General features: G+C 36.2%; 1 protein-coding gene across 1 annotated transcript; it reads right to left on the minus strand.

Annotated features, from left to right (window-relative positions):
* Positions 1-458: 458 nt before the first annotated feature.
* Positions 459-26,264, minus strand: EIF3E (eukaryotic translation initiation factor 3 subunit E). Its single transcript, XM_083361243.1, has 13 exons — positions 26,119-26,264; positions 20,396-20,510; positions 19,672-19,789; positions 18,686-18,728; positions 16,407-16,511; positions 12,701-12,826; positions 9,653-9,777; positions 7,321-7,447; positions 5,847-5,948; positions 5,222-5,331; positions 2,682-2,784; positions 1,703-1,837; positions 459-1,301 (listed from the first exon to the last, which is right to left on the minus strand). Exons 1-13 carry the CDS (start codon positions 26,206-26,208, stop codon positions 1,263-1,265), a joined length of 1,338 nt encoding a protein of 445 aa, XP_083217369.1. The 5' UTR covers positions 26,209-26,264; the 3' UTR covers positions 459-1,262.
* Positions 26,265-26,469: the final 205 nt, after the last annotated feature.

Here is a 26,469-nt window from a genome sequence, read left to right on the forward strand (position 1 = left end):
GTTTCTACTATTCATTGCCAAGTTCCTGTAAGTATTCTTAGGTAATTATCTTGAAAAATTTGGAATTATTTGGAATTACGTAGCTATCTTATCGCTTAGTTCCAAATGACTGAGGAATTTCTAGTTTCTTAACATGCTTCACTGCAGAAAAATGAGCAGCTAATGCTGTGGGCTATAAAATCAGATTCAGTTCTTGTTTACCTTGCTATACAAGGAAAGAAGTTTGAATCGAATCTGATGACACTATCCAACCTAGGTCCATTGAGTTGGTGTACATGAACGAACACACACACACACACACACACGTAATAGGATTTTAGGTTGCTAATTGCACTTATACTATTAGATCATTATTTTTGCTAAAGCAACTAATTCTGAAGTGCATTTCAAGTTATAAATGCAGTTAAGAGGATCAGGTATTTAGTCCAACATTGACAGAAAGAACTGAATTGGAAATCTACAACATATATTTTAATGACCTAAAAAAAAGACCTAATTTTTCTCATGAAACCAAATTACAAATTGCCATAGACAAAATCTTTACATAAGTTTTGCTTATAGAAAAAATTTGGTATTAAAATTTTTAAATTATTAAAATTACATTAAATTATTAAAATTGGTGCTTGCTCACTAAGCACGGCTGGCACCGAGACAGACTCCTCTGTATGGAAACTTTGTCCTCCAATCTTGCCCTATTCTGAGAAGAGCCAGCTAAATAAAGTTGCCATTTATTACATCTGTTACTCTCTCCATTTATTTTTTTTCCAAAGTAGCCAAAGAGATGGTAGCCTGAATAAAAATGAATATTGCAACCTATTTTTGGCTATAGACTCATTCAGGGCTTGTATCAGCCTTGATTTATTTTTATTTTTTGTGAAACGTCTACCAGATTATCTCTGAGGCAAGACTGTTTCTTGACTGAAAGTACGGGTACCATTTTAAGTTGAAGTGGATAAAGTTTGTAATATACTCTATTAGCAGTGTTGTATTTAAAAAAAATATCACAAGGGGCTTTTCACAGTTGAAATTTAAGTAATTCTTTTACATTTCAATTTAGTTTTTTTAAGCTTTCAAAAAATAACTATTTTTGCTGACCTGAATAAAACCTGTTCACAAATTCAATTAAAGATAGCCAAGCAATTAAAAGTAGCCAGTTTTATTATGATTAATATGTACTGCAAACTTCACATATCACCTTTTCAAAACAGCACATAATTGGAATCTTTATCAAATGAAAGTTTTCTTTTGCTTTTAGAAATATTTCAGTAGAAGCTGGAATCTTGAGTAGCCCAGTTAGGTGCCTTTAAAAAAAAATAAAATAAAAATTATAAAACAGTGTTTTTCATTCCTAATTAATGAAACAAGTATAAGCACAGCTATAGAGCATGTTGACTTTGTGTATCAAAAGATACATTTTTCCAAAAGGAAGGCAACCATGAATCCCATAAAGTAGATGTAAAAAAGAAAGACAAAATTCCTTTGCAATGTGCACTTTTTGCCTTTTAAACTCAGAGCTATTAGTTCCACCTATCTTCCTTATTTTGCTTGTATCAATTTAATTCTTCACCTGACCTTTTTGAAATATGTATTTATATGTCTTTGAATTACTGAAGATGATAATTGGACCAACTTTCTTCTTATAGACTGTCTTCCTTTTTTGCATTCAATATTGTTTTAAAAAGACACTAAAATATCTGCTTACCTCAGCCCTGCTGCCTTGGTTTAGTTTTTTCTCAATATTCATAGCTAGCATCTGACTCCGGAAGGACAAGCTTTTGGTTTTTTCAATCACTTGCTGATAAGGAGATACTGCATTGTTCCCCATAACCACATGGCCCTTAAAAAAATTCCATATACTTATTACAATACTTCACAAAGATATTACAGGCTGAATACTCATACACATTCAAAACTGGAGGGTTTATAGATTTTCATGGATAGAAATTAATACCTAAGCTATTCTTTATAAATTAGTACATCATACCTTAAATGTTCCGGTACTTATCAGTAATTTTCACTCAAATGTTCTAAGTATAGCCAGATGATTTCTCAATTTAGGAAAAAAAACATTGTGACAGGACCTAGATCAATAAATTTTAGCATTCACCTCCACCTTGACTCCTTGTCCCCAAATGTATTATTACTTACTTTATTTTATCTTGTATCTGGCTTCCTTTAGAACATAAGACCATACATTCATTAAAAAATAAAAAAACTGGGAATCAAAGGGGCAGTCTCCTAATGGCAATCAGCTCTCATTTCAGACTTCTTTCCCCAAAACCAATCTCTCTCTCTCTCTCTCTCTCTCTCTCTCTCTCTCTCTCTCTCTCTCTCTCTCTCTCTCTCTCTCTCTGGATATATATATATATATCCCAAGCATCGTTACTTTGTTGTCAAAGTTTCGCAACAAACTTTTTGAGATACTTAGTTAATGGCTAATTTCTTTTATGGAGACAACACTTTTTTGTATTTTTACAAAAAAGATATGAAGTACACAGTACTGTCATAATCATCCAAAGCCTTAAGTACATATTCATCTTAGGATGGTACCATATACTAATCATCTCAGAATCAAATATACATAAAGAGAGTAAAAACTACAAGTAACTCTTTGTGTTCTAGTAACTAATGAGTTTTAAGAATTCATTTTAAGTCAGATTACAGTGTTACATGGAACCTACCAATTTTGAATCTATTTTGGCATCTAGCCTTGCATTTCGGATTAAGTTCACAATCCATCGCTCAGCTTCTTCAGGTGTCATATTTAATTTATCTGCCAACATGCTGAAGAAAGAGAAATAAAAATATAGTATCTAATTCTTATTTTGATTTTTGTACTACTTCCTGAGTTGGAATCATAGTGATTTATGCTGAACAGCTAAATACTCTATTTCACAATTCCTACATTGTTGCCAGTTTGGTTTTGAATCCTGACCCAACATCAACCAGAGAAGATGGAAACACGGAAAGGCAAAGTTCCCTTGTACCAAACTTCAGTTTCCCAGAAAATCTAAAGATTAAAACTTAAATTATACTTTTAAATATAATTTAAAATTTCTAAATGTACCATAAAGAAAAGTGATCTATCAGCTATATCTTAAAGGAGAGTTGTTATTTGTTTGCAGATCTTTAATAGGATACTTTAAAATCTACAGTAAACTATGAAAAATAAACAGCAAGGTAGTCATAAAAACAAGCAGTTATTATTTTCTAACTTAACAAGCCTATCTTGTTGACCATCCAATTTATCTTAAGGCAGTCCAATTTGGTCTATCCACATTTTTAGAGAAACCAGGTAACTTATGGATCTTATACTTAGTGAAACCAAATTAGATGTTATCCTGTAGACTATATACTTGTCACCCAGACTCCACTGGAGTTGTACAGCTAATGTAAATGTGTGTGTACACACACACATGTATTTTTTAAAAATATTCGTGAGAGGTGAAGGAATTTGTTTTAATAGAATGACCAGACAGTTTTAGCCAATAGTCAAATAACACATAACTATAACAAATCTGCTGAATATCCATCTTGCTTCTGGTGAAATAATTGCTCTAAGGAAGGTTTTGTATTAATTCAAGCAATAAAGCATTAGAAATCTCTTTCATGTGCTTTAACAGATCACTTGTTCCGAGACCTAAGAATATCAAAAGAAGGCTTTTAACTACTGGGCCAGATTTACAAAGATGTCCCTTCATGACTAAACTTATTCCAATATCTTGTTCTCTGTAATTTGAAATAGCATTTGTTGTCCTGTTAGTTGTCCCAAAGGTGCTTTTTACAGGAGGCAACTGGACTTTTTTGTTTTTCTTTGAAGACGTTTCGCTTCTCATTCAAGAAGCTTCTCCAGCTCTGACCAGACGGTGGGCAATGGAAGGATTTATATTCCTTGCAGACATGACCAGCTGTCTGCAAGGAATATAAATCCTTCCATTCCCCACCATGTGGTCAGAGCTGGAGAAGCTTCTTGGATGAGAAGCGAAATGTCTTAAAAAAAAAAAAACAAAAAACAACAACAAGAAAGTCCAGTTGCCTCCTGTAAAAGCATCTTTGAGACAACCATGACCTGGATGATTGAGAATCTCCATAGACATCCTGTTAACATACTTTATGCAGATGACATTTCTGTGGCTTTCTAACAAATTCTTAGCATTTTATTTAGTTTTCTATTAATTTGAGAATTATAAAGGTTATTTTTGTAAGCTTCCAGCTTATCTGAAACATGGCCAATAGGCAATACTAGAATCTCTACTTTAATAGTTTCCCCAGTGCAATCTCTATCTACCTTCAATTCAAGTGTTACATATTGCCTTTCTGGCTATCTTAAAATACTTCAGCTTACTAAATCTGTAATCTTGTTTTTTTTCTTCCTTGGTATGAGAACATAACTGGCTCCAAATGACCCAACTGGCTTTATGCCTAAGACAGGACAAACATTCAAGGTCTTCAGATTCTAGTGTGGTGTCTTTAACCAACACAGCAAATTAAATCTCTTAGTTCAATTCAGTGCAGAATGCACTAGTGATCACAAAATGACACATTTGGTCTTAAGTTATACAAAATCATCAGCCTCCCCAGTTTTTGCACATGCTACATTTAAGCCATTATATTCACTTATGTATGAGTAAGTTATCCTTGTCCATATACTTTCTGGACAAAAGATAGCATAGACCAGGATTAAGTAATCTGGTGCTTGTCATGTTTTGGGCATCAGCTCGGAGCAATCCAGCCAACAAGGTTATGTAAAAGGTTTGTGTGTGTAGTCCAAACTGTTTCTGGAATATCAAACTGCCCTCCCATAAAAATAATCACAGTGTTGTCTGTGACAATCACAACTCAAAAGAAATGCTTCAGGGACTGTAGCATCTACTGACCTTACGTATATACTTTCATTATAATTATGATACTTATGTTCAAAGAATGTCTTTGCTTTCACAATTTTCTCTTTTATACAGGAATGCAGAATTCCACAATATTTGGTACCTGAGGGAAAATGCTCTATTTCTGCCAGATAGTAATAAGCTATGTGGAATTTAAAGTTTAGATCACATATAAAACACAAATTATATTTTTTTAATCTACAATCATTTGATTATTTGAGTATACCTATTTTTCCTTTTTGATAGTTCAGCTACTAATTAAGTATCTCCGCAATATTTATCTGATATTTATCTGATGTTAGAAATTAACATTTCTAATGTACTTCACATTTCCTTACTTTATGCTGATACATTGGTGGATCCGACAGAAAGTCTCAAACACAAAGAGTCGTGCGTTCTCAATGAAGTCTTCAAGACAAGCCACCAAAAAGAAGTCATTCACAAGAACCTGTTAAGACATGAGCAGAGCAATGGGGGAAACCAAGATTATATGGATTAGTTGCAAGCAAGTAATTCCTTTAAATGACAATGTCCCTCCAAGATGCAAAACCCAAAACTTAAAATGAATTCTATAGGGTAATTAAACCATATTGTAGCATATTCTCCTTGACTTCTGATAAAGGATTGTAAGCACTATGCTACTGAGCTTCAGAGATATCTATTCACATAGTTTTGGATAAAGCAATTTAACATTGTAAACATACTGCATTAACCTCAACTTTAAATAAAGACAGCTACCTGACTTGGTTTCAGAATTTAACCACTTAAAACTTTGTGCTCTTTTTTTACAGGATAAATTTTGTAAATCCTTTTTTAAAATCCCCCATTTCAATGACCTCAAATTGTTACTGCTGTTTGTCATTTTCCACAACTCTTCAAATATGTATCTACATCCAAAGAAAATATAATTAGGGTATATTTACTGGCTTTTAAATGTTAAAATAATTTTTAAAAGGTTCTTACCAATTCACATTCTCTCAGCTTTTTTTGAGCTCCATCAAAGTCAACATTCACATACAAACATTCTACAAATTCAGTTATTGGATCCTTGTAGGTGTAAGATTCCTGTACATTTTAAGAGTAGTTGTACAATATAGTAAGTACATATGTAAATACTCAATGCCCATATGATTTATAGCAACAGAAGTCAGAGCAAAGCAAGTAAATCAGTTTTAAAGTACTGCTAAAGTAAAATGGCCATTTAAAAAATGACCTTAAATATGAATCATTGTCCTTATAAACATTTATAGTGAGGTTTGCTATAAATTCGTAACACAAAAAGGCTTGCATTGTGCTCTTTAAATTATACACCTCTCAATTAAGATCACACATTTCTTTTTCAAATATATTGTTTATTCATTATTTCAATTATTTCTTTGGTTGCCTATTCATGATTCTGGACAGCTGACAATGTTATCTTTATAATGAATTTAACTGTTCAAATCTGGTAACTTCATGGACTTTTTTTCTAAGTATGTTTCCTGGAAACCATACCTAAGTGGTTTTCAATGCCTTGTTCCATGATTTTTTTATATTGTTGTATAAGTAAGTAAGTAAGTAAGTAAGTAAGTAAATAAAATGATTATTTTGCAGTGGTTTTCCATACTAACATCACTTACCTAGCTTCTAAATATTTAAAGAATGGTTTGGTATCAATAGCAAGAGAACATGCTGTGTTCAACTTAGATAGGAAAAAAAGATCTCTACTTTTGTTTTCTGTTTTTGTACCGTTACTTGTTTTGAAATTTGCAAACCATCCAGAGTCATTGCAATGTATTAATTCTTCTTCATCATTATCATCATCCATCATCATCTAGTATTTCTTACTATAAAAATATGGCACATTAATCTTTTGTGACCTAATGTCCCCTCTCGATGTATTTGATCACAATACCCATCATTTACCATGCAGCACATCTATAAACATTTGTAGGAATGACAGGAATTATATGGATATATATCTGGAGGTAATGGTCAACCAGTTGGTGCTAGGTGAATGTAAACTGAAACAAATCATGATAACATAAGACAGGGCTAATTTAACTGAATTAAGGCAGAGGTGTTCCTCTTAGGACAGGAGTAGGCAACCTCGGCTCTTTTATGACTCATGAACTTCAACTCCCAGAATTCCTGAGTCAGCTGACTCAGGAACACATTAAATGGCTCCTTTGGCTTCCACCTTTTAGTTCACCTGTCTAAAATGTATGCACCTAAATGCATTTTTAAAGGGCATGCATCAATGAAAAATCAGTAAAATTAATGCATTATCTTTAATACAAATGTTGTAAATGTAGAGGTCCCTTTGATTAAAACTACACTGAAGAAGACTTTTTATTTGCCTATAGCACAGAAAACCCAAATTTTATTTTTTGTTAAGGTAACTTAGAACAAATCTTGACCAACCCACAATAATTGTAAAAATGTACATATTCCTTACCTGCTGAATAACCTTGACTAAGTCTTTCAATACCTGCCTTCTTTTTCTAACATCTTTGTTTGTTATCACAGCTGTAGTCAGGTATCGAAGAATATGTGGGCACATTGTCTGAATTGCATTAATATATCTGAAAAAACAAAGTATTAGAGAATGCAATTATTCATTATGAACCCAGAAAAATCCCAACATTTATTTACATATTTATGGTAGCCAAAGGCTATTTAGAGATTAAATAAGCAAGCACTGAGCAGACATATTGAGTCTCTGAAACAATTTTTTTAAAGTAATGATCAGAAAATTGTACTTCAAATCCACCTTAAAACTTTTTATGGACCTAAAGATGTATCCATGGTAAAATAATTAAAATGGAGCACACATAACAGTACTGGGACAATTTTAAAGAAAGTTGCATTTCCATTCAAAACCCTACAAAAAAGCCTACAAAGTGTGCACTAGTTTTAATAACGAATTATGCCAATGAATTATGGCAGAAAATATGAGCTCAGTGCCATTGTGCAAAACAAAGTTACAGATAGAAGAATGACTCAAATATTTCCATACAATAATAATAATTTACTATAACTATCTGGAAGGCAGTAACTGAGTATGTTTCAATCTAGAAATGAAATCATACATATTGTTTGGATATAATGGCCACAACTTATGATGAATCATATGCCCTTGGAACAGTGCAATGGCAGTGAATCAGTGCATTACCTCATGAAACACTTACATCACTACCCAATTTCAATGAAATTGATAGCCTGAGTTCCTTAAAATCATTGATAGCTTTAAATGTAATAGTTTCAGTAACCAAAGCAGAGGAGAAATGATCTTCTGTGTTTACACCAGATGCTACTAAAAGGTTTTTCACCTGCAATATTTCTTTACTGATCCCTACATCACATTATTGCAAAAAGCTTTAAGTTAAAAGATAAAGATCAATTGCTAATTCCATCTATTTTTAAAAGAAGTGTCCATGAAATGCTTTGTTAACAGCTTTCAAAGTTGGCATAGATTTAACCAATTTTGCTCATCAACAAAGAACTGTTTCTTGACAAAAGGCATTCAAATATGTATTCAGCATGAACCTACATATATTTACTAATATTCTATGAGCCAGTGTTCCTTACTAATATTAGTAGCAGCAATAATAGTTAAGTGTCCCTTACTATGGAACTACTTTTATAACTATTAGTACAGTTTCTTGATATGCTAAGCAATAATTAAGTTTGCTTTGTTTTGGCGTAGTCTGTTGTATAAACTCAATCCTTCTGACATACTCAAGAGAACAAATCGTTTTATAAAATTGCTGTTGACAACCCTGTGGCCCCAAATTGAATTTTGTGCATCTCTTGGAAGTCCCCTGGGGTTGCTATTACTAAAAATCCTCTGGTAAGAGACATTAAATATATCTATAACCTATGCTAAACTAATGATGCAATTTTTTAAAAATAAAAAAGCTACTCTCCTCTTAAAAAAATAATCATGGCCACAGGCTTATAGAAAACGTAAAAATGATTCAGAAATAGCTTTTTGGAATTGCCCAACATAGTACATATCTGCTAGTCATTAAACTTTTTTCAGGGCTTCTAAAAGAGCCTGAAAAAAATATGGCTAGTTTAAGAGTTGTATTAAGAGTCACCGCCTTTACAGCATCATCATCATCAACAGCTTTTTCAAGGTTGCCCAGAAGCCAGAAAAAAGATGGGCTGCTTTATAAATAGCAGAGAGGGGCTGTGTTCATGTAAGTGCGTGTAAATTATTTTTAAAATATGCATATCTTATAGCACCTTTTACTGCAAGAATATACCATAATCAAGTCAAATGTTGTAAGTGCACATTCTTCTTTACATGCTCCCCAATGCCTGATGTTCTCCAGATGAATTGGATTACAACTTTCAGAATCCTCAACAAGCATGAACACTGGTTACTCTATAACATTTTGAACTGAACTTCAGACTTGAGAACTAAATTTATTGAAAATTATTTAGCCAAATACTTTTTTCCTGCATGATCTAAACCAGAGGTCCCCAACCTTTTGGGCACCAGGGATCAGTTCCATGGAGAGAGGTTTTTCCATTGACTAGAGGATGCATGGTTTTTGTGTGCTGCCTGCATCCCGCAGATGGGGCTTTGCTTGTTTGTGCGGACCGGTTTTTGGCATGCCGCAGCCTGGTAGTGGTCCATGGACCAGGGGTTGGGGACCCCTGATCTAGACAATCCCGAGAAAGATACAGTAACTCTTAAATATTCTGATTAAATCTTTTAATATGCTCAGGTGTGGAATAACTTCTATATCCATGTTGTCTGTAAGTTCAATGCAACTCACTGAGGCTGATATAGGAAGAGATCGATGATGTTATCTCTGCCTTTAATATGGTTGAAGAAAACAAAGAGGGACCAGTGAATTAGCCATGTTCTCTGCTGAAGAGCCTGGAGAGGAGAGCTGACGGACTGAAAAAGAGATTTCCAAAATTAGAATTATTTAACTACTAAAGCGTGTTGTGTTTTGAGATCTGGAAGCTAAGGACTCAATTTTTTTTTCTTAAGACAGAGTATTCAGTTGCTGTTCTTAACAGTTCCCTGCGTCTGATCCCATGCTGTTCAGGAGTGTACTCCAATGCTCCAGAAAAGCTGCTCTGGGAGCAACAAGATAGTTGTCAGGCACAAGCAGCCAGAACCACCCATGAAGAGCCTGAGGCTATAACTTTATTGCTCATCACCCATGTTACAAGACTCTCACCAAATTGTTTGCCTTCCCCGGGAACACCAGATAAGGCTTCATGGATTTTGGAGGAGATCGTGCTCAATGACTCCAAACTAGGACCTCTTTTGACCCCTCCCTCTTCCACATCGGTGCAGAGAAGACAAAGGAGTAAAGAGCAGCTTTTTTTTTACCACCAATTAAAGTTTTAGCTTCTTTCTTCCTCCATTTCAAATTATGATAGAAAGACATCACAATCTTAAATTCATTTCACTAAGATGCCTAAAACAGACTAGTTGTACAACTTGCTATCTACCTATGGCACAAAGCAATTGAATGGCAAATTATTTTTCTGCAGCTTATTCCCACAGCTGCAGTACCAAGCAATATGTTCCAATTGAAGAAAATGCAAGCAACAAATTGATTTATGTTTCACCTTTAATGTTAAAATTGTGACAAAAAGCAAGTTATGAACATTGCTGCAAGTTAAAATTCTTTTGTTCACGTACTATATACTCCTCATTGTAAGGACAGACTATTGCTGCTTTACTTTCCCTACTCTGCATTATGCAACAAAACCAGCACAGGGGTGTCTACCTATTTCCTGGCAAGTAAGGACGTAGTCTCTTCTTTCCACCATAGAGTTCCTTTTGGTGGGACCAAGGAAAAGAGACTCCGGAATATCATCCCCCTGAGATTACACTTCTTCTGACCCTGCTGACCTTTCACAAAGCATTAAAAACTTGGCTTTGCCTTACAGGCAGAGGTTCTGGCAGTATATGAGAGCACATTCTATGGCTGAATTAAATGTAACATGTTATAAATGTTCCTGGCTGCTATATTATGCTATTGATGTTTTTAATATTTTGATTGTTTTTAATGTTTTTATTTTTTGTTAGATGCCCAGAGTCATGTATACGAGATGTGCAGCCATGTAATTTATAAAATAAACCAATACCAAGTAGACATTGCAAGAGCCCTTTTTCCCATTAGTTTATTAAGGGCAGGAGTGAACAAGTCATAAGTGACTTTGCATGACTCCATTTGTAGGTCTCTAACATAAGATTGTGCTGCTGAAATTTGGTGATAAAATGGCAGATTTTACACGGTGTACTTTTGAGTAGCTCCCACATCAGCAAAAACATTAACGTTTGAAATGGGAGATGCCTCTGGAAGCCAAACAGCATCCATTTTCACCTTTAACATATGTCTTCTGCTCCCAGAAGTGCTTAATTTCAGGCTGTTTTGGTTTGTTTCTCTGTAAGTTTGTTTTTTTTTAAAAGAGGGTTTGTCAAGAACACTGAGAAATTTTCCAGAAATGTGTTAGAGGTTGTATCAGCATCCTCAGTGCCAAGAAAAAATCAATAACATCTCTCTGCATTCTGTCATTGGTGAGGTATAGCAAAGATAATGATTCAAATATTAGATTTCTGGTGCTAATGCCTGGGCTATTTGCAGTACATACAGATGGTCAGCTTGGATGAAACAAGTAGTGTGCCAGAGTGCAGAGAGATACAGAATACACTACTAGGGCTAGTACTGTCCTCAGGGACATATATGGCAGGAGGAAGAGAAGAAAAATTTATGAGGGCTTGGCTGCAGTGCTGAAACCAATTCAAAAATTTTAGTGAAGTGCAATTATGTGATTACAAAACAAACCTGGAATTCATATAAAAGCATATACCATACGTAGCTACAATTAATAATTAAAAAGATAGGTTGGTAAAGACAACAAAGTTCAGCTGTTATCTTCAAAAATGTATATTTGGAAATATCTACCAAAAATAGCCCACATCCTTGATTTAAACTAAAATAACTTTGTATTCAAAGTTCCTAGGCATTAACTTTAGTTTTTTTTAAAAAGGGGGGAAATGTTCCATTTTAAAGAAGTGTTTTATTCTACCACCTTGAAAAATATATATTTATAGCTTGTTGATGGACCTGAAGTTTTAAGAGGAAATTTAAGATCTATTCTTTTTGCTTAACATGCTCCAAAAGGAATAGAAGGCAACCATGAAATATGTTCTGATTTATAATCAGATTATAATTTGTAATTTATTCTGAAAGTGTGAAAGGATAATATGTTAAAGATAAAATATATTTTATCCTGTTCCTATTCTTTATTCTGTATGATTTACTAATTATACTTGCTCTTTGCCTGTTCAACTCTAAAATACTTGTCTATTTTGAAGGATTCAACTGAGTTTATATATAGTTAATATATATTATAATCTCTTTTCTGGCACTATCTTCTATTTCCACCTATAACAGCAGTTTATTACCTATACAACTCATATGGGTATGCTAAGTAAATAAAAAAAATTACAATACTGCTCCAAGTACGAAAGCAATATGGGAACAGAAAGCATTATTATGAATACTTCTTTTACACTTTTGGACCCTCCTGGTAACTAGCTACTTGAGCTAGTCCTGAAATTCTGAAAGCAGAATTCCAACCTTCTTTCAGCTAAGAGTGGGCCATCAATAATTAACTGACTGAGCTCATTTTCCAGGCATGCAAAAACCTGAAAACATTCTCTGAAAAAGACTTTGAAGAGCATAGTCACAAAAATATATCTGAGGGAAACATGGGTTGGTATTAAATATGTCAACATCCAGTAGGTGTCTTCCCCCACCTTTGTTATGTGGTGAAGCAAACAAAAACAAACTCACACTATTATCAATTGTCTCTTTCAACCTTGTAAGGTCTTCCATGGCAGCATCCCAGTCCTGCATCAGAATTCCAGATGCCAGCTTTCCCCAGAGTGAGCTCAAAGCATTTCTATCTGTTGATGGAACCTGTTTTAAATAAGTGAATCCAATTACAATAACCACAATAATTTAATATTTCTCTAGGTCAAACATTCTGATTAGAGACTTGCTGGCACCAGCAGAGAGAGAATATGCCATCGACATACTTGCTCCACAATTTGGGGAAAATGGGCTGTGTTTCATTTAGCAAATCAGTTTTGATTTTCAAGGAAACAATCAGCAGTAGGCATTTCCAAGGAGATTCAGCTGGAGATTAAAACAACAGGAAAGCCTGGAGAATTGGCAACCACAGCTTCTGCACAGGATTTTCAATTCAAGCAATAATGATCTTTTCATTAACAATACTTCAGTTTAGTTTGGGGTTTCGCGCAGTAATTTAAAAGGGTTTAAAGCTTAACTAGTAAAACCTCAACTCTACTGAAAATATTTCCTAATCAGAATGAAGAAAATCTAGACAGGAAAACAGGCCGCTAACTATTTAACTGATTGGATCATTATAAATTTTCAACCAAGATGTAATATAATGGCACTTGTAATATTCTACTTATGTTTCTCATTTTGAATAAAGATAACAGAGTTTAATGCAGCATCATTCAGAAAGTAAGTACACTTTGATCCTTGTAAGTACACATTTCTGATCAATTACATTTTCTCTAACTTTTTTAAAAAAGTGCTGGAAAAAAGCATGCAACTTCCATGTTAGACTATAAATAACATCATGTCTTAGAATGAAGAAATGCATATAAAATTTGAGTTTACTAGAACATTACTAATTCAAATAATACTGATGTGAAATAATACAGTAAAAAAGAAAAAGCACTATCCAATGCTTAAACCTCTATTCTAAGCAGTATTTTTTCATAAACTTTGATATTCAAGCAAAAACAGTTAAATCTTTCTTCAACAGACTAAATATTGTATCCGGACATAAAAAAAATTGATACAGATCGACTTCAGAAATTTTGTAATAGATGTCCTTTAGTGGAATCATCTACTAGGCGAATCATCTGTCCATCCATGTTTAAATGCGTGTACATAATGCTATTTTCCCCGCTATAAGATTAAGGTAAAGGTAAAGGTTCCCCCGCACATGCGTGCTAGTCGTTTCCGACTCTAGGGGCCGGTGCTCATCTCCGTTTCAAAGCCGAAGAGCCAGCGCTTGTCCAAGGACGTCTCCGTGGTCATGTGGCCGGCATGACTAGACGCCAAAGGCGCACGGAACGCTGTTACCTTCCCACCGGAGTGGTCCCTATTTTTCTACTTGCATTTTTACGTGCTTTCGAACTGCTTACAAGATCTTTAATGACAAATTTTGCTGTTTTGACATACCTCCATATAGCATTATTTGGCACTGCACACAGCCTGTTTTACGACAGGTTATGCAAGATTAGTTTTAATATCTGGATTTTCCACACACACACACACACACACACACTCCACTACAGGAGTTAAATGATTTCCAAAACACTCAAACAAATTATCAACAGCAACTGCTAAACTCAGTGGTACTCTTTATTAATCTCACTTTATCTATAAACAACTGTGCTGCCCCACTCATTCACATACAAAGGTAACTGTGGTTTAGTGAGTTTATTAATATTCCCCAGCAATTCCCTTCACCAAAAATCCCAGCACTGTCCCCATTAAGTCCAGCCATGAACACGAGGAGACCAATGTTAGTCCACAGAGCAATGGCCAGAGACTCCACAAAGCACTGGAAAGTTTCTCAAACAAAATAAATCCATCAGGCAAACTTAAATCCACAAGAAAGCTGACAAGGCAAAAAAAAATCCAGCATTTCCAAGGCAGGATTCAAGTCAAAACACAGTGGGGGCACACAGGACAATGGGAAGATGATGCCGGCAGCAGGTGTTCCCTTAGATAGTCCGGGCAACCGGAAGCCAATGTAGCTCACAGAGAAGAGGTGTTACACGGGAATATCGGGAAGCTCCCATCAAAACTCCCATTAAAACAATAGGTCATACAGTAAACCTTTGGATCTTTTTGTGTACTGTGCCCATTACTATTAAACACCCATTAAATATCCAAAGATGTTATTTGCATTATTAACACCATTTTCATCTATTAAGGTCATTTCCGTACATATAACAGAAATTGAAATAAATCTTCCACATTATTTCCAATACGAGTTTTATCAGTTAATTGTAGGCAGTTATGAACAGAAACTTGTTGAATCCAAAGTCTGCTAAAACTAAGATCCAATAAACTTGAGTTTACTGTCCTAGAAAAGTAAACAAATGAAAACCAGAAATAAATCAATAAATCAATAACCCACATTCATAAATCCCCACTAAAAAGATGGACACCTATGTTTTTAGTTTTCTTCATATTAAAAATCATAGTTATTTGCAAGTCAGGAAGTTGGCATTTCTGAGATGGGCGGGGGGCATGGACACTGCTAGGAGTAGATAGGTCCCTCTAGGAAAGGAGGAACATCACCACAGGTATTGCCATGTTATTTAAACCAAATTTTGTTATACATACTATCACAGAACAAAATGTATCAAACAATCTACAGAGATATTCCTGAAGAACAGATATAATAAGCACACACAACTGAACTTTATTTCTTGTTTGCATAATTGCTTAGAGCAGACATGTCAAACACAAGGCCCGGGGGCCGGATCCGGCCCGCAAAGTGGTTTCATGCGGCCCGCGAAGCCATCCTGGAAACAGTGCCTTGGCCCTGGCCTAGAGACCCTCCTTCTGCCAGAGACCCTCAAATCTGTCCCACTCCTGCCCAGGCCCCCATAGGCACCCTTGATGCGAACGATGTAGAGCTGGCCATGCCCACCCAGTAGGCCATACGTACTCTAGCCACGCCCACCCAGTAGACCACGCCCACCCTGGCCATAACCACCAGGCCCCCTGAGGGTAACCGCAATGCTGATGCGGCCCTCAATGAAATTGAGTTTGACACCCCTGGCTTAGAGTCTGAGCAGTTCAACATGATGATACTGCAATCACACAATCCCAGGAAAAAATGCAATCTGCTTTAAAAAGTTAGCTCTATGTTCTCTGAAAACCTTTGTGGAACCAAATGCGAACATGCACAACCCTTAGGTATATGTATTTGGTAAGCAACTCATACTGATATCAGCCATCAAGTCAGTGCTGACTTTTAACTATAACAAGACAATTTTAAAATAACCATCAAATTTCCTAAAGCTTAAAATTTTAGGCAGTTAACTATAGAAATTGTTCTATTTAAAGCAAATGTAGTATTTCTGTTCAGGCAAGTCAGAAATACAAAATTTCCAGACTGCTCTTAAGAATTAAACATGCAGACCTGAAGATATTTTTATGGTTCTCAGAAGCTAAAAGTTGCAAACATTTGACAAACTTTACTGATGCTAACTGTACTTTTGAGCGTTTAGAAATATAAGCCACCTAAAGTTAGAAAGTGAAATAAAAACTTCTGTAATATGTAAAATGACAATATCCTCTCAAAAATAGACATTCCCATATGAATTATTTCCTAAATTAAAGTGCAGTCCATGTACAATTTAATATTATACACCCACTACTTAGAAGATCTAGTTGAAAGTTGTACCATAATTTTAAAGCATAATATAAAGATACTTACCAATACTCTAAACAAGTATAGATATTCTGATGCTGCTGTATAATTACCGCATTTATACTGGAATTTTGCGAATCTATAAAGACTATCTAGATATTCTTGCCTAAACTGTAAAACATAAAAAATAAACATCAAGAAAAGGTTAATATTTAAGTTTTAAAATTTCTTTAAAAATTTATAATTGGGTATTTTTTGTTTGTTTAGGAAATTTATGACCACCCAACTTCCTCATGGTGACTCCAGGCAGCTTACAGGAATAAAATCCCAAATACAAAGCCCAATATACAATGGCAAAACAATGACAATATCACATCACAGTGTCCTGTTACTTCAGACTGAACACAGAAACCTATTGCAAGCAGTTCCTGACTTACAATCATTTAAAGACATTTCAAAGTTTGACAAGCCTTAAAAAAAAATGACCTGCCCTTGAAATTACAACCATCACACCCCTACTGTGGTCACATGATACTAATTTGGGCACTTGACAACTGGCTTGAATTTTATTTTTTATTATTATTATTATTATTATTATTATTATTATTATTATTATTATTATTATTATTATTTATTATTATTATTATTATTATTATTATTATTATTATTATTATTATTATTATTATTATTTATTGAACTTATATACCGCCCTTCTCCCGTAGGACCCAGGGTGGTTCACAAGGCAATTAAAACAATATTAAAATACAAAAGTTAATAACAATTAAAATAGATTAAATTATCTTTAATTGAAAATCTAAAACCCCTATAACTCTGATTAAAAAACCCAATTACAATAAGTTAAAAATTAAAAATTCTCAGTCCTGGCCGGAAAGCTCAAAAAGGCAGGTCTTCAGGTCCCGGTGGAACGAACGAAAATCAGGGGCAGTCCTGAGCTCTACGGATAGCTGGTTCCAAAGGGCAGGCGCGCCCACAGAGAAGGCCCTCCCCCTGGGTGTCGCCCGCCGGCAATCCTTTGCCGCCGGCACCCTGAGAAGGCCCTCCCTGTGGGAGCGCACAGGACGAAGGGAACTTGATGCCAGCAGCAGGTGTTCCCTCAGATATCCCAGACCCAAGCCGGCAGTTACAGTGTCTTGCAGACTCAGCTAACTTCCGAAAAGCAAAGTCAATTGGGGAAGCCGGATTCATTTAACGATGTGATTTGCTTAACATCCAAATAAAATGGTCTGGTGACTTGGCTTGCTTAATAGCTACATTGCTTAGCGACTGAAATTCCAGTCCCAATTTTGGATGTACATCCAAGACTATGTGTACTGAGTTTGTATGAATGAGCTAGCCTAGATTCTCCCAAATACATTTTATGCTTTATTAAGCATGATTTTTTTACACAGAAAAATGTTCAAAATTGTTATACTTCTCTTACATTTAATATGACTAATCATCTTATTAAGCTGCACATATAGGCCACATACTGGAATACTAAAATACTAAGTATAGAAATGAGCTTTAACTATACAAAATCCAGAAAGAAACATAATTACACTTACAATCAATGAGTTATTTAGTCAGCAAAAAAGAACTTTATGAAACAACTAGGCTGGGATCTAATTTATTTTCCTTAAAATGAACAAAACATACTGACCGAGTTTTCCTGCATTAAAACTCCCAAGTCTCTTAGCTTTCCTTGTTTGGTTCAAAATGGATGAAAACAGGGCACAGTAAATTAGGGTAATAATTCAATCTGAGAATTATCCATGCTCTGTTATCGGAAGAGGGCATTTTATTTTGCTTTACCTACTTATCCTTATTTACTAATGTTTGAAGTGAATTCAAACAAGCTGTCTGTACTTTTTGCAAATTGTAGTCTTTAAAAAGTTGCCTGGAAAGTGGTTTTCCACTGAGTTTAAAGGATTTACAAGAATAATCCTGAATACCTTAAGTGAATAAATTGGATTAATGATAGAGATTTAGAAGATTATCTCTGGAATGGAAGACAGGAATTTGTTTCTTTATTTTGTATTCTGATTTTTTTTATTATTATTTTATTTCAGAATACTGATTAGTTCTACAGCCTGCACAGAAAGCAATTGTTTCAATACTTTCTAATCATAATTTGGGAGAATTTAAAAAATACGCATTATATGCCATATCAAAAATAACTTAATTTCTAAATTTAATTTTAAATTTATAACAAGTAATCACAATAGGAATATTTAATATCAGTATTAAATTTAATATTTGTTCCTTTTTTATTGAGATTCACAAGCTGCATTTACAAAACAAGACAAGTTTAACTTAGTTTTACAGATTTAATAGTAAATACATACTCCGTGCTTCTCAGCTAAGTAGTCAAATAGCACCCGACCATCCCTGTAATAAATAAAAATTAACAATGAAGCTATAATTGGCTATGATAAGAATCTTTTAAAATAAATAAGTGTTTCTAAAAGTTAATTCATTCCACACCTTTAATGGATGAGTCTATTCCTTTAAAACAAGTGTGGCCTTGCTTAACACTCAACTATGATGAACTGACCCATGCAACAAACCACAATTAATCATATTTTGACAGCATATAATCAAATTGGATTTGAAGGCAATGCATAGGGAATAGGAAAATGTTGATCCTATTTTCTATCTCCCCTGGCTTTGTTCTTAACAAAAAATCATATGCTTGTAGTGGAGAAAAAACACAATAGGAACAATCTTATTTTTAGTCTTTCCCCCTTTTTATTTTCCTGAAAGAATACTTAACGTGCATTCATCTTAGCTACTTTCCTCTTAAGGGACAAAAGAAAAATACAAGCTTATAGTTTCATTGCTTGTGTATCTTTAAATCAATCTCATAATTTAAATAAAATCTGCTGAACATTATTTCTTATTTTGTTTATAATCAGAAATATTTTAGTGATTTGGATTTTAGCCCTCCATTATTACTCTATAAAAAATTCAACCTGGTGAAAATGCCTAGTTTTCCTTGTTCCTCCTCTTTTTCTCCACAACACACTTTCAAATGGGTTGGGCTGAGAGAGATTGAATGAGCCAAAGTCACCCAGCTGGCTTTCATGCCTAAGGGAGAACCAGAATTCAATTTTCTGATTTTTAGGCCAGCACTCTAATCACTATACCAAGCTAGCTGTCTAAATTTAAATTTAATCCAAAGCTTTAAGCATATTTACTAAAAATCCTTGCTCAATTAAGTGCGACTCACTTTGCTTACTCACAGAAAAAAGATTTAACTGAAGGAAAGCAGCACATTTTGAAGCATTTCATGATTTGTGTAACAAAAGAAAACCATGTGTAGAAATACTACCTGGTGGACTGCATTTGAAGTGTGGTTTCTTTGTCTTCAAACATCTTAACAATTGGATCCATTTCTTCCTGAAGCAACTGTAACTGTGCAACTACTGTGTTTCTCTTCTCACGTAAGGCTAAATAAAAAATATAGTGGGTCATTTATTCACATTCTAATTCTAAGCATACATATATAATACTATGAATTCCATCATTCACAACTACTTTCAATTTACTAAAAATATAAACGTCTAAATTTTATAGATTATAGATGTATGTTACCATTTAACATCAAATTAGATATATTGTATACAAGCTTGATGTAACTTTATTATTTGGGCTTGGTAAAATGCAACACCTCATTTCAAGAAAAGAACTATTACTGTATTTCCTTTAGAAAAACATAATTTGAAAACTTGGTTTTCCGGGTTAATCATGAATTACCGCAATCTGAGAGACTGAGCCAAAGTTTTTTGTTTTTGTTTTTTTTAAGTTCCTTTAGTATTAGCAGAAACTGGTTGTGGTAAATCAAGGACTACCTGTACCCAATTGGAGGTACACAGAGATTATGGAAATGCAGATGAATACATAAATAAGAAAATTTGTAGAATGGAAAATTTACAGAATATTTCTTCTACACCTTTTAATTGTAAGTTTACAAGATTTTAATGAATTTTATTCATTTAACTGTGAAGACTGATTACAGATTTTGCAACAGTTCTGTTTAAAAGCAAATCACATACCCTGTGGAATATCATCAGAGTATAGATTTCTGTAGACATCCATAGCAAAGTCCACCATGTTGGTGTCATCAAGAAGATCCAGTTTTCCTTGCAGTAGTTCCTTTTCATCGTATATCTGGAAAAATAATACGTGTGAAAGAATTCCTATGTTTTCTTTTAATTTCAGGTTTCTTTAAACACACCATTCTTTAGTTTTGTAACCTTTTGTCCAATGAGTTTAACAGTGAGCCAGCTGTTATTTAGATACCATGAATCTGTTTTATAAGTTTAAAGATTTGAGACATTAAGAAGAATTTAGAAATCACATAGAGCAAATAAAAATATATTAATTTAACACTGGATCTAGCCAGTTTTCTTTATTTAATTTTTATTATTTCAATTTATATGGCTGCTCATCTCAGGTTCATCACTCTAGGCCAGGGGTGGGCAACCTCGGCTCTTTTATGACTCGTGGACTTCAACTCCCAGAATTCCTGAGCCAGCAATGTTACAAGCATAGCTGGCTCAGGAATTCTGGGAATTGAAGTCCACGAGTCATAAAAGAGCCGAGGTTGCCGACCCCTGTTCTTGGCAGTATCCATAGCTGTTGCTTTTGCCAGAATGCTGAAAGCAATGTTACAAGCTCTACCCCTTTGGGACAAGTATACAACACTGTGACTCAAGTAAAAAAGAAACAGGGCTTGTGTTGTGATGCCACAATGCTGTAGTGTTAGTTTATGTGCATCCCTATCACATTACATAAAGAAGCAACATCTGATATTAGTAAAACTAGACTCTTGACAGTTATCAAAAACCATTAGTACAGAACTCATTCTGATACCACATGCAATTACTAGCTGGCATGATTTGCAAAATTCTCTAATCTTATTTATAAAATCAAGAAACCTGAGCAATTAACTTCATGCTTTCAGTTTAACTCACTAGTTTCAAGTCATCCATTATGATTGTTATCAAAAGAATTATTTTCAAAATTATTATTATTATGTAGAGCAAGTCCCCTCACTTCATCATGCTTGATATTTTATCTTTTTAAAATAGATTTTATTGTACAATTTCTTTGATAGTTGTGAACCTTCCTGAATTGTTGAAATGGTATATAAATTTAATATATTACCATATCACATGTAATCTATACAGTTTCAATTAAACATATAGGATATAAGTTGTATCCAAAAACAAGTACTAATCATATTTTGGTGGACAAATTTAGGGAATATTACAATTTATTAGGGACGCGGTGGCTCAGTGGGTTAGGACGCTGAGCTTGTCGATCAGAAGGTCGGCAGTTTGGCGGGTCGAATCCCGAGTGCCGCGTAGCAGAGTGAGCGCCTGTTACTCGTCCCAGCTTCTGCCAACCTAGCAGTTCGAAAGCATGTAAAAATGCAACTAGAAAAATAGGGACTACTACGGTGGGAAGGTAACAGCGTTCCGTGCACCTTTGGCGTCTAGTCATGCCGGTCACATGACCACAGAGACGTCCTCGGACAAGAGCTGGCTCTTCGGCTTTGAAACAGAGATGAGCATCGGCCGCTAGAGTTGGAAACGACTAGCACACATGTGCGGGGGAACCTTTACCTTTTACAATTTATTAGTGTATATCAGGGGTGTCAAACTGCCGGCCCGCGGGCCGGAGCGTCACGGAGAAACCGCGCCCATCCCATTTTCGGCAATGGGAAAAATTTCCGATACGTCGTGCGACGTCACGTGACGTCGCGAGTTTGACATGCCTGGTGTATACTGTCCTTATATTAGCTCTCAGACTAAAGAAAGCAAGCTGTCATGGCCTCACATTGGAAATTCACAACTCCAGGGGAAAGAGCTACCGTATTTTCCGACGTATAAGACGACTTTTTAACCCATGAAAATCTTCTCAAAAGTCAGGGGTTGTCTTATACGCCGGGTGCTGAAACTTTAGGGACAGGGCTGGCTGGAAAACCTGGAGCGGATCTCCCATTTAGTCTGTGCAGGGAAAGCGGGACCAATTGGAGAAGAAGCTGCAGTCTGTGATTTTTTACAGGCTGGGGTCTGGGCTTCTTTCCCTCTAAAGTTGAAGAGCAGCTGTCTGCTCTATCCCAACTTGAAAGGCAGGTGGGGAATGTAGCAGTCAGAGCAGATGCTTAGCTCTAAGGACACATTTGACTCAGGAACTGGGCGGGCTGGCTGGAAAACCTGTAGCGGATCTCACATTTGGTCTTTTTTTAAAAAAATCCCATTTATATCCCACCCTTCTCCAAAGACTCAGGGCGGTTTACAATTTAAAGCACAAATCAATGTGCTTAGCAATAGCCTTCATTCTATGTATATGTCTGCTTATTAGGGCTTTCACCCCCCCCCCCCACCCAGCAGCATTATTACAAAGTCAGCTTATTGCTCCCAACAATCTGGGTCCTCATTTTACCTACCTCGGAAGGATGGAAAGCTGAGTCAACCTTGAGCCTGGTGGGATGCGAACCTGCACTAATTGCAGGCAGCTGGTGTTACTTAAGGTTCTGCGCAGGGAAAGCTTTAGAGTGAATTAGGAAAAGTGAAAAAGTGAATTAGGAAAATAGGGAACGGTTGCTGGAATTGGGTATGTGTAGCTTAACGAAGAGAAGGGTGAGGGGTGACATGATAGCAGTGATCCAATATCTCAGGGGCTGCCACAAAGAAGAGGGAGCCAAGCTATTCTCCAAAGCACCTGAAAGCAGGACAAGAAGCAATGGATGGAAACTAGTCAAGGAGAGAAGCAACCTAGAACTAAGGAGAAACTTCCTGACAGTTAGAACAATTAACCAGTGGAACAAGCTGCCTCCAGAAGTGGTGAATGCTCCAACACTGGAAGTTTTTAAGAGACTGGCCAGCCACTTGTCTGAAATGGTATAGGGTTTCCTGCCTGAGCAGGGGTTGGACTAGATGACCTCCAAGGTCCCTTCCAACTTATTATTATTATTGTTGTTGTTGTTGTTTAATCCATTTGCACTGTTTTATGTTTACATGTTTGATGACAAACAGCCTTATGTTTATAAGTGACAGTTTTCCTACTAAGTACCTGCATGTCATAAGCATTTGAATTAAAATTACCATATTAAAATCAAATCTGATGTTTTTTAATTTTTATTTGATGTGCGTTGGAAGAGGGGTAGTCTTATACGGCAAGTATAGCCCAAACCCTATAATTTAACAGGAAATGTAGGGAGTCGTCTTATATGCCCAGTCGTCTTATACGCCAGAAAATACGGTATTTCATTACATATGGCATGGGTCCGGAGTACCTTAGGGAGCACCTGCTGCCGGCATCAACTTCCCTCCGCCCTGTGCGTTCCCACAGAGAGGGCCTCCTCAGGGTGCCACCGATCAGAGAATGTCGATTGGTGGCCCCCAGGGGGAGGTCCTTCTCTGTGGGCGCCCCGGAGCTATGGAATCGGCTGCCGGTTGAGCTCCAGATGGCGCCCGACCTTCGCTCCTTCCGTCGCGATCTGAAGACACTCTTATTTGAACAAGCCGGCCTGGCCTGATGGGGGATGGGTTGGGTTTTATGGTCATTTTTAATATTTGCATTTATTGTTTTTAGTCGGGCATATGTTTAATTTTCTTTTAACTTTTGTATTTTTGTATTTTTTATATATTTGCCCTGTTCACCGCCCTGAGTCCTTCGGGAGAAGGGCGGTATATAAATAAAATAAAATTAAATTAAATTAAATATTCTTGTGGTTAAACAATGCCTAAACCTGTAAGCATTATAGGAAAACTTTTTTGCAGTGATTCACAAGTAATTTCATACGTAGTTCTGATTCTAAATTTTTATATTTGTCTTTACATTAAATTTACACATAGATGTATCAATACAAAAAAAGCAGCTGATAGCATATTCTATTAACAATAAAACAACATACTTTAATAACTCAGAATGAAACATGCATTAGATTTTGTATTTAAGTGACATATCACATGAATCTTTGATAAAAGTCTTAACTGAGAAGGATGGAAATTCAGTCACTTTAATTTGATTGGTAGCCTGGTGGTTTTAGTGTTCTAAGATTTGTATAGTTATTACTGTACTGTAATAATTGCAAATCCATTATAACATACTGAATTAAGAAACTACAATAATAGGATGGCAATATTTCAGCTCCAATTCCCCAGAAATGAGCATGCTTGGGCACAAACACAGCACCTGGCCCTAACCTTTTAGAGCAGCCATGTCTTTTCCTGTGATCATGAAACATATGCTTTAAAGAGTTGCAGACATTTTATTACATTTTATACCACTTGTATTACTATATAAAGTGACAAACAAACATAATATTCCTTCCTCCTCCTATCTTCCCCACAAAAACAATGCTGTGAAGTGGATTGGGCTGAGACCAAGGTTATCCAACTGGCTTTTATGACCAAGGTGGGGCTAGAACTCATAGTATCCTGGTTTCTAACCTGAATAGTTAAGTGTCTTAACTACTAGACCAAACAGTTACTTTGGACAGTCCAAAGTATCTTTCAAGAAGAGTTTTGGATTTACTTCCAAATCTAGCATGATCTAATGATTCAAATCTTCCTATTCATAGAACAATTTCTTAACCCACTAGTCTACTGTGCCAACTACAATACTGTTGCAGAATAACACAGAATAACAGTGTTGGAAAGGACCTTGGAGGTCTCCTAGTCCAACCCCCTGCTCAAGCAGACCTATACCAGGGGTAGGCAACCTCGGTTCTTTTATGACTCATGGACTTCAACTCCCAGAATTCCTGAGCCAGCATGGCTGGCTCAGGAATTCTGGGAGTTGAAGTCCATGAGTCATAAAAGAGCCGAGGTTGCCTACCCCTGCCCTATACTATTCCAGACAAGTGGCTGTCTCCAGTCTCTTCTTAAAAGCTTCCAGCAACAGAGCACACAGCACTTTTGAAGGCAAGCTGTTCCACTGTTCTCCTTAGTTTCAGGTTGCTTCTCTGTCAAAATTCAGTCAAACCATTGTATAAAAGGCACACTAGAAACTGTGTTAATATGCTCAACTTCCCAAGAACTTCAGATTGTGGCCAGTTATTCAATAACCAAGCGATAAGTTTGTTCCAACAAAAAACACCTTACATCGCTTAAATTTACAGTATACAGCAACAGCCGTGATAAATACCTTCAGGACCACGTTTAAGGCACATGACCCAGAGGACTCTTCTCACTATGAAATTCTTTACTATTTAAGTAAAATAGGAATTTGGAATGCGGGAGTTCTTCTTCCACATTACACAGACGGAGATGATCTCAAGTCGGTCCTTTTCTAAAACTTTAAAAGCCTTATTTTTTCCATTATACAGAAATGGCTCCAAATTCAAAAGAAACCTCTTAATAACAGGTAGCGTATTGCATTAGTTTCCTGGGCACCTGTACAAGCATATCGATTGGAAGGGGAAGGGAAACAGCTGAACTTCACCCTAACGGGTTTGAGATTTCGTGGTGGTCTCCCATCCTAGTAAAGGGCATTGCATGTTGTCTTAGATCTGCCCAGTCGGCTATTTAGTACAAGTGTGGTGTTAAATCTACACACGTGGTGCGGGAAAGGTCACAGCAAGAGGGTTCGTTACCCGCGACCCTCAGATACCGCGCCCCGCATAGGGCAACTGGCTTCACTAAACCCGCGCCTCACAGAGGGCGGCCCCGCTTAGGCGGGCCTTGCCGCTTTCGATGAAGTTCCTGGGGAGATTTCGCCCCGAATCCCAGACGGTACTGGAGTGGACGGTCGCCTCACTCACCCCTTTTACGGAGAGGAACTCGAGGAGCGGAAAGACCAGATGCCGGTCCAAGAAATGCGCGATCCGGTTAGTCAGATCGTATTCCGCCATCTTGGACAGGCGGCTGAGGAAAAGGCGGGTCTAACGCACGCCGCCGCCGCCAGCACGCCTAATCTTAAGTGCGCGTGCGCTTTAGGGCGGGCCCGACGGTTCTCTACTAAGTGGATGGGTTCAGCCGGGCGGTTCTTTAGTCGTCAGCATGAGTTACGCATGCGCATAATTCATGCTTTTTTTTTTTTTTTTACGCTATGCTCCGTTGAAAACTTCAGTCCTTAAACGGGTGGACGTTTTGCTTGCAATCGCTCTCCTCTT

This window comes from Vipera ursinii (genome assembly GCF_947247035.1).
Source record: "Vipera ursinii genome assembly, chromosome: 3".
Taxonomy (NCBI): domain Eukaryota; kingdom Metazoa; phylum Chordata; class Lepidosauria; order Squamata; family Viperidae; genus Vipera; species Vipera ursinii.

Bases quoted from the DNA above. Each gene is read 5' to 3' on its own strand.
- EIF3E (XM_083361243.1), bottom strand. From the start codon at position 26,208: ATGGCGGAATACGATCTGACTAACCGGATCGCGCATTTCTTGGACCGG. The intron at 5,949-7,320 runs GTAAGGAATATG...TAAAATGTACAG, and splicing joins TAGTCAAGGTTATTCAGCAG to GAATCTTACACCTACAAGGA. The intron at 1,302-1,702 runs GTAAGCAGATAT...TTTTTTTTAAAG, and splicing joins ACCAAGGCAGCAGGGCTGAG to GCACCTAACTGGGCTACTCA.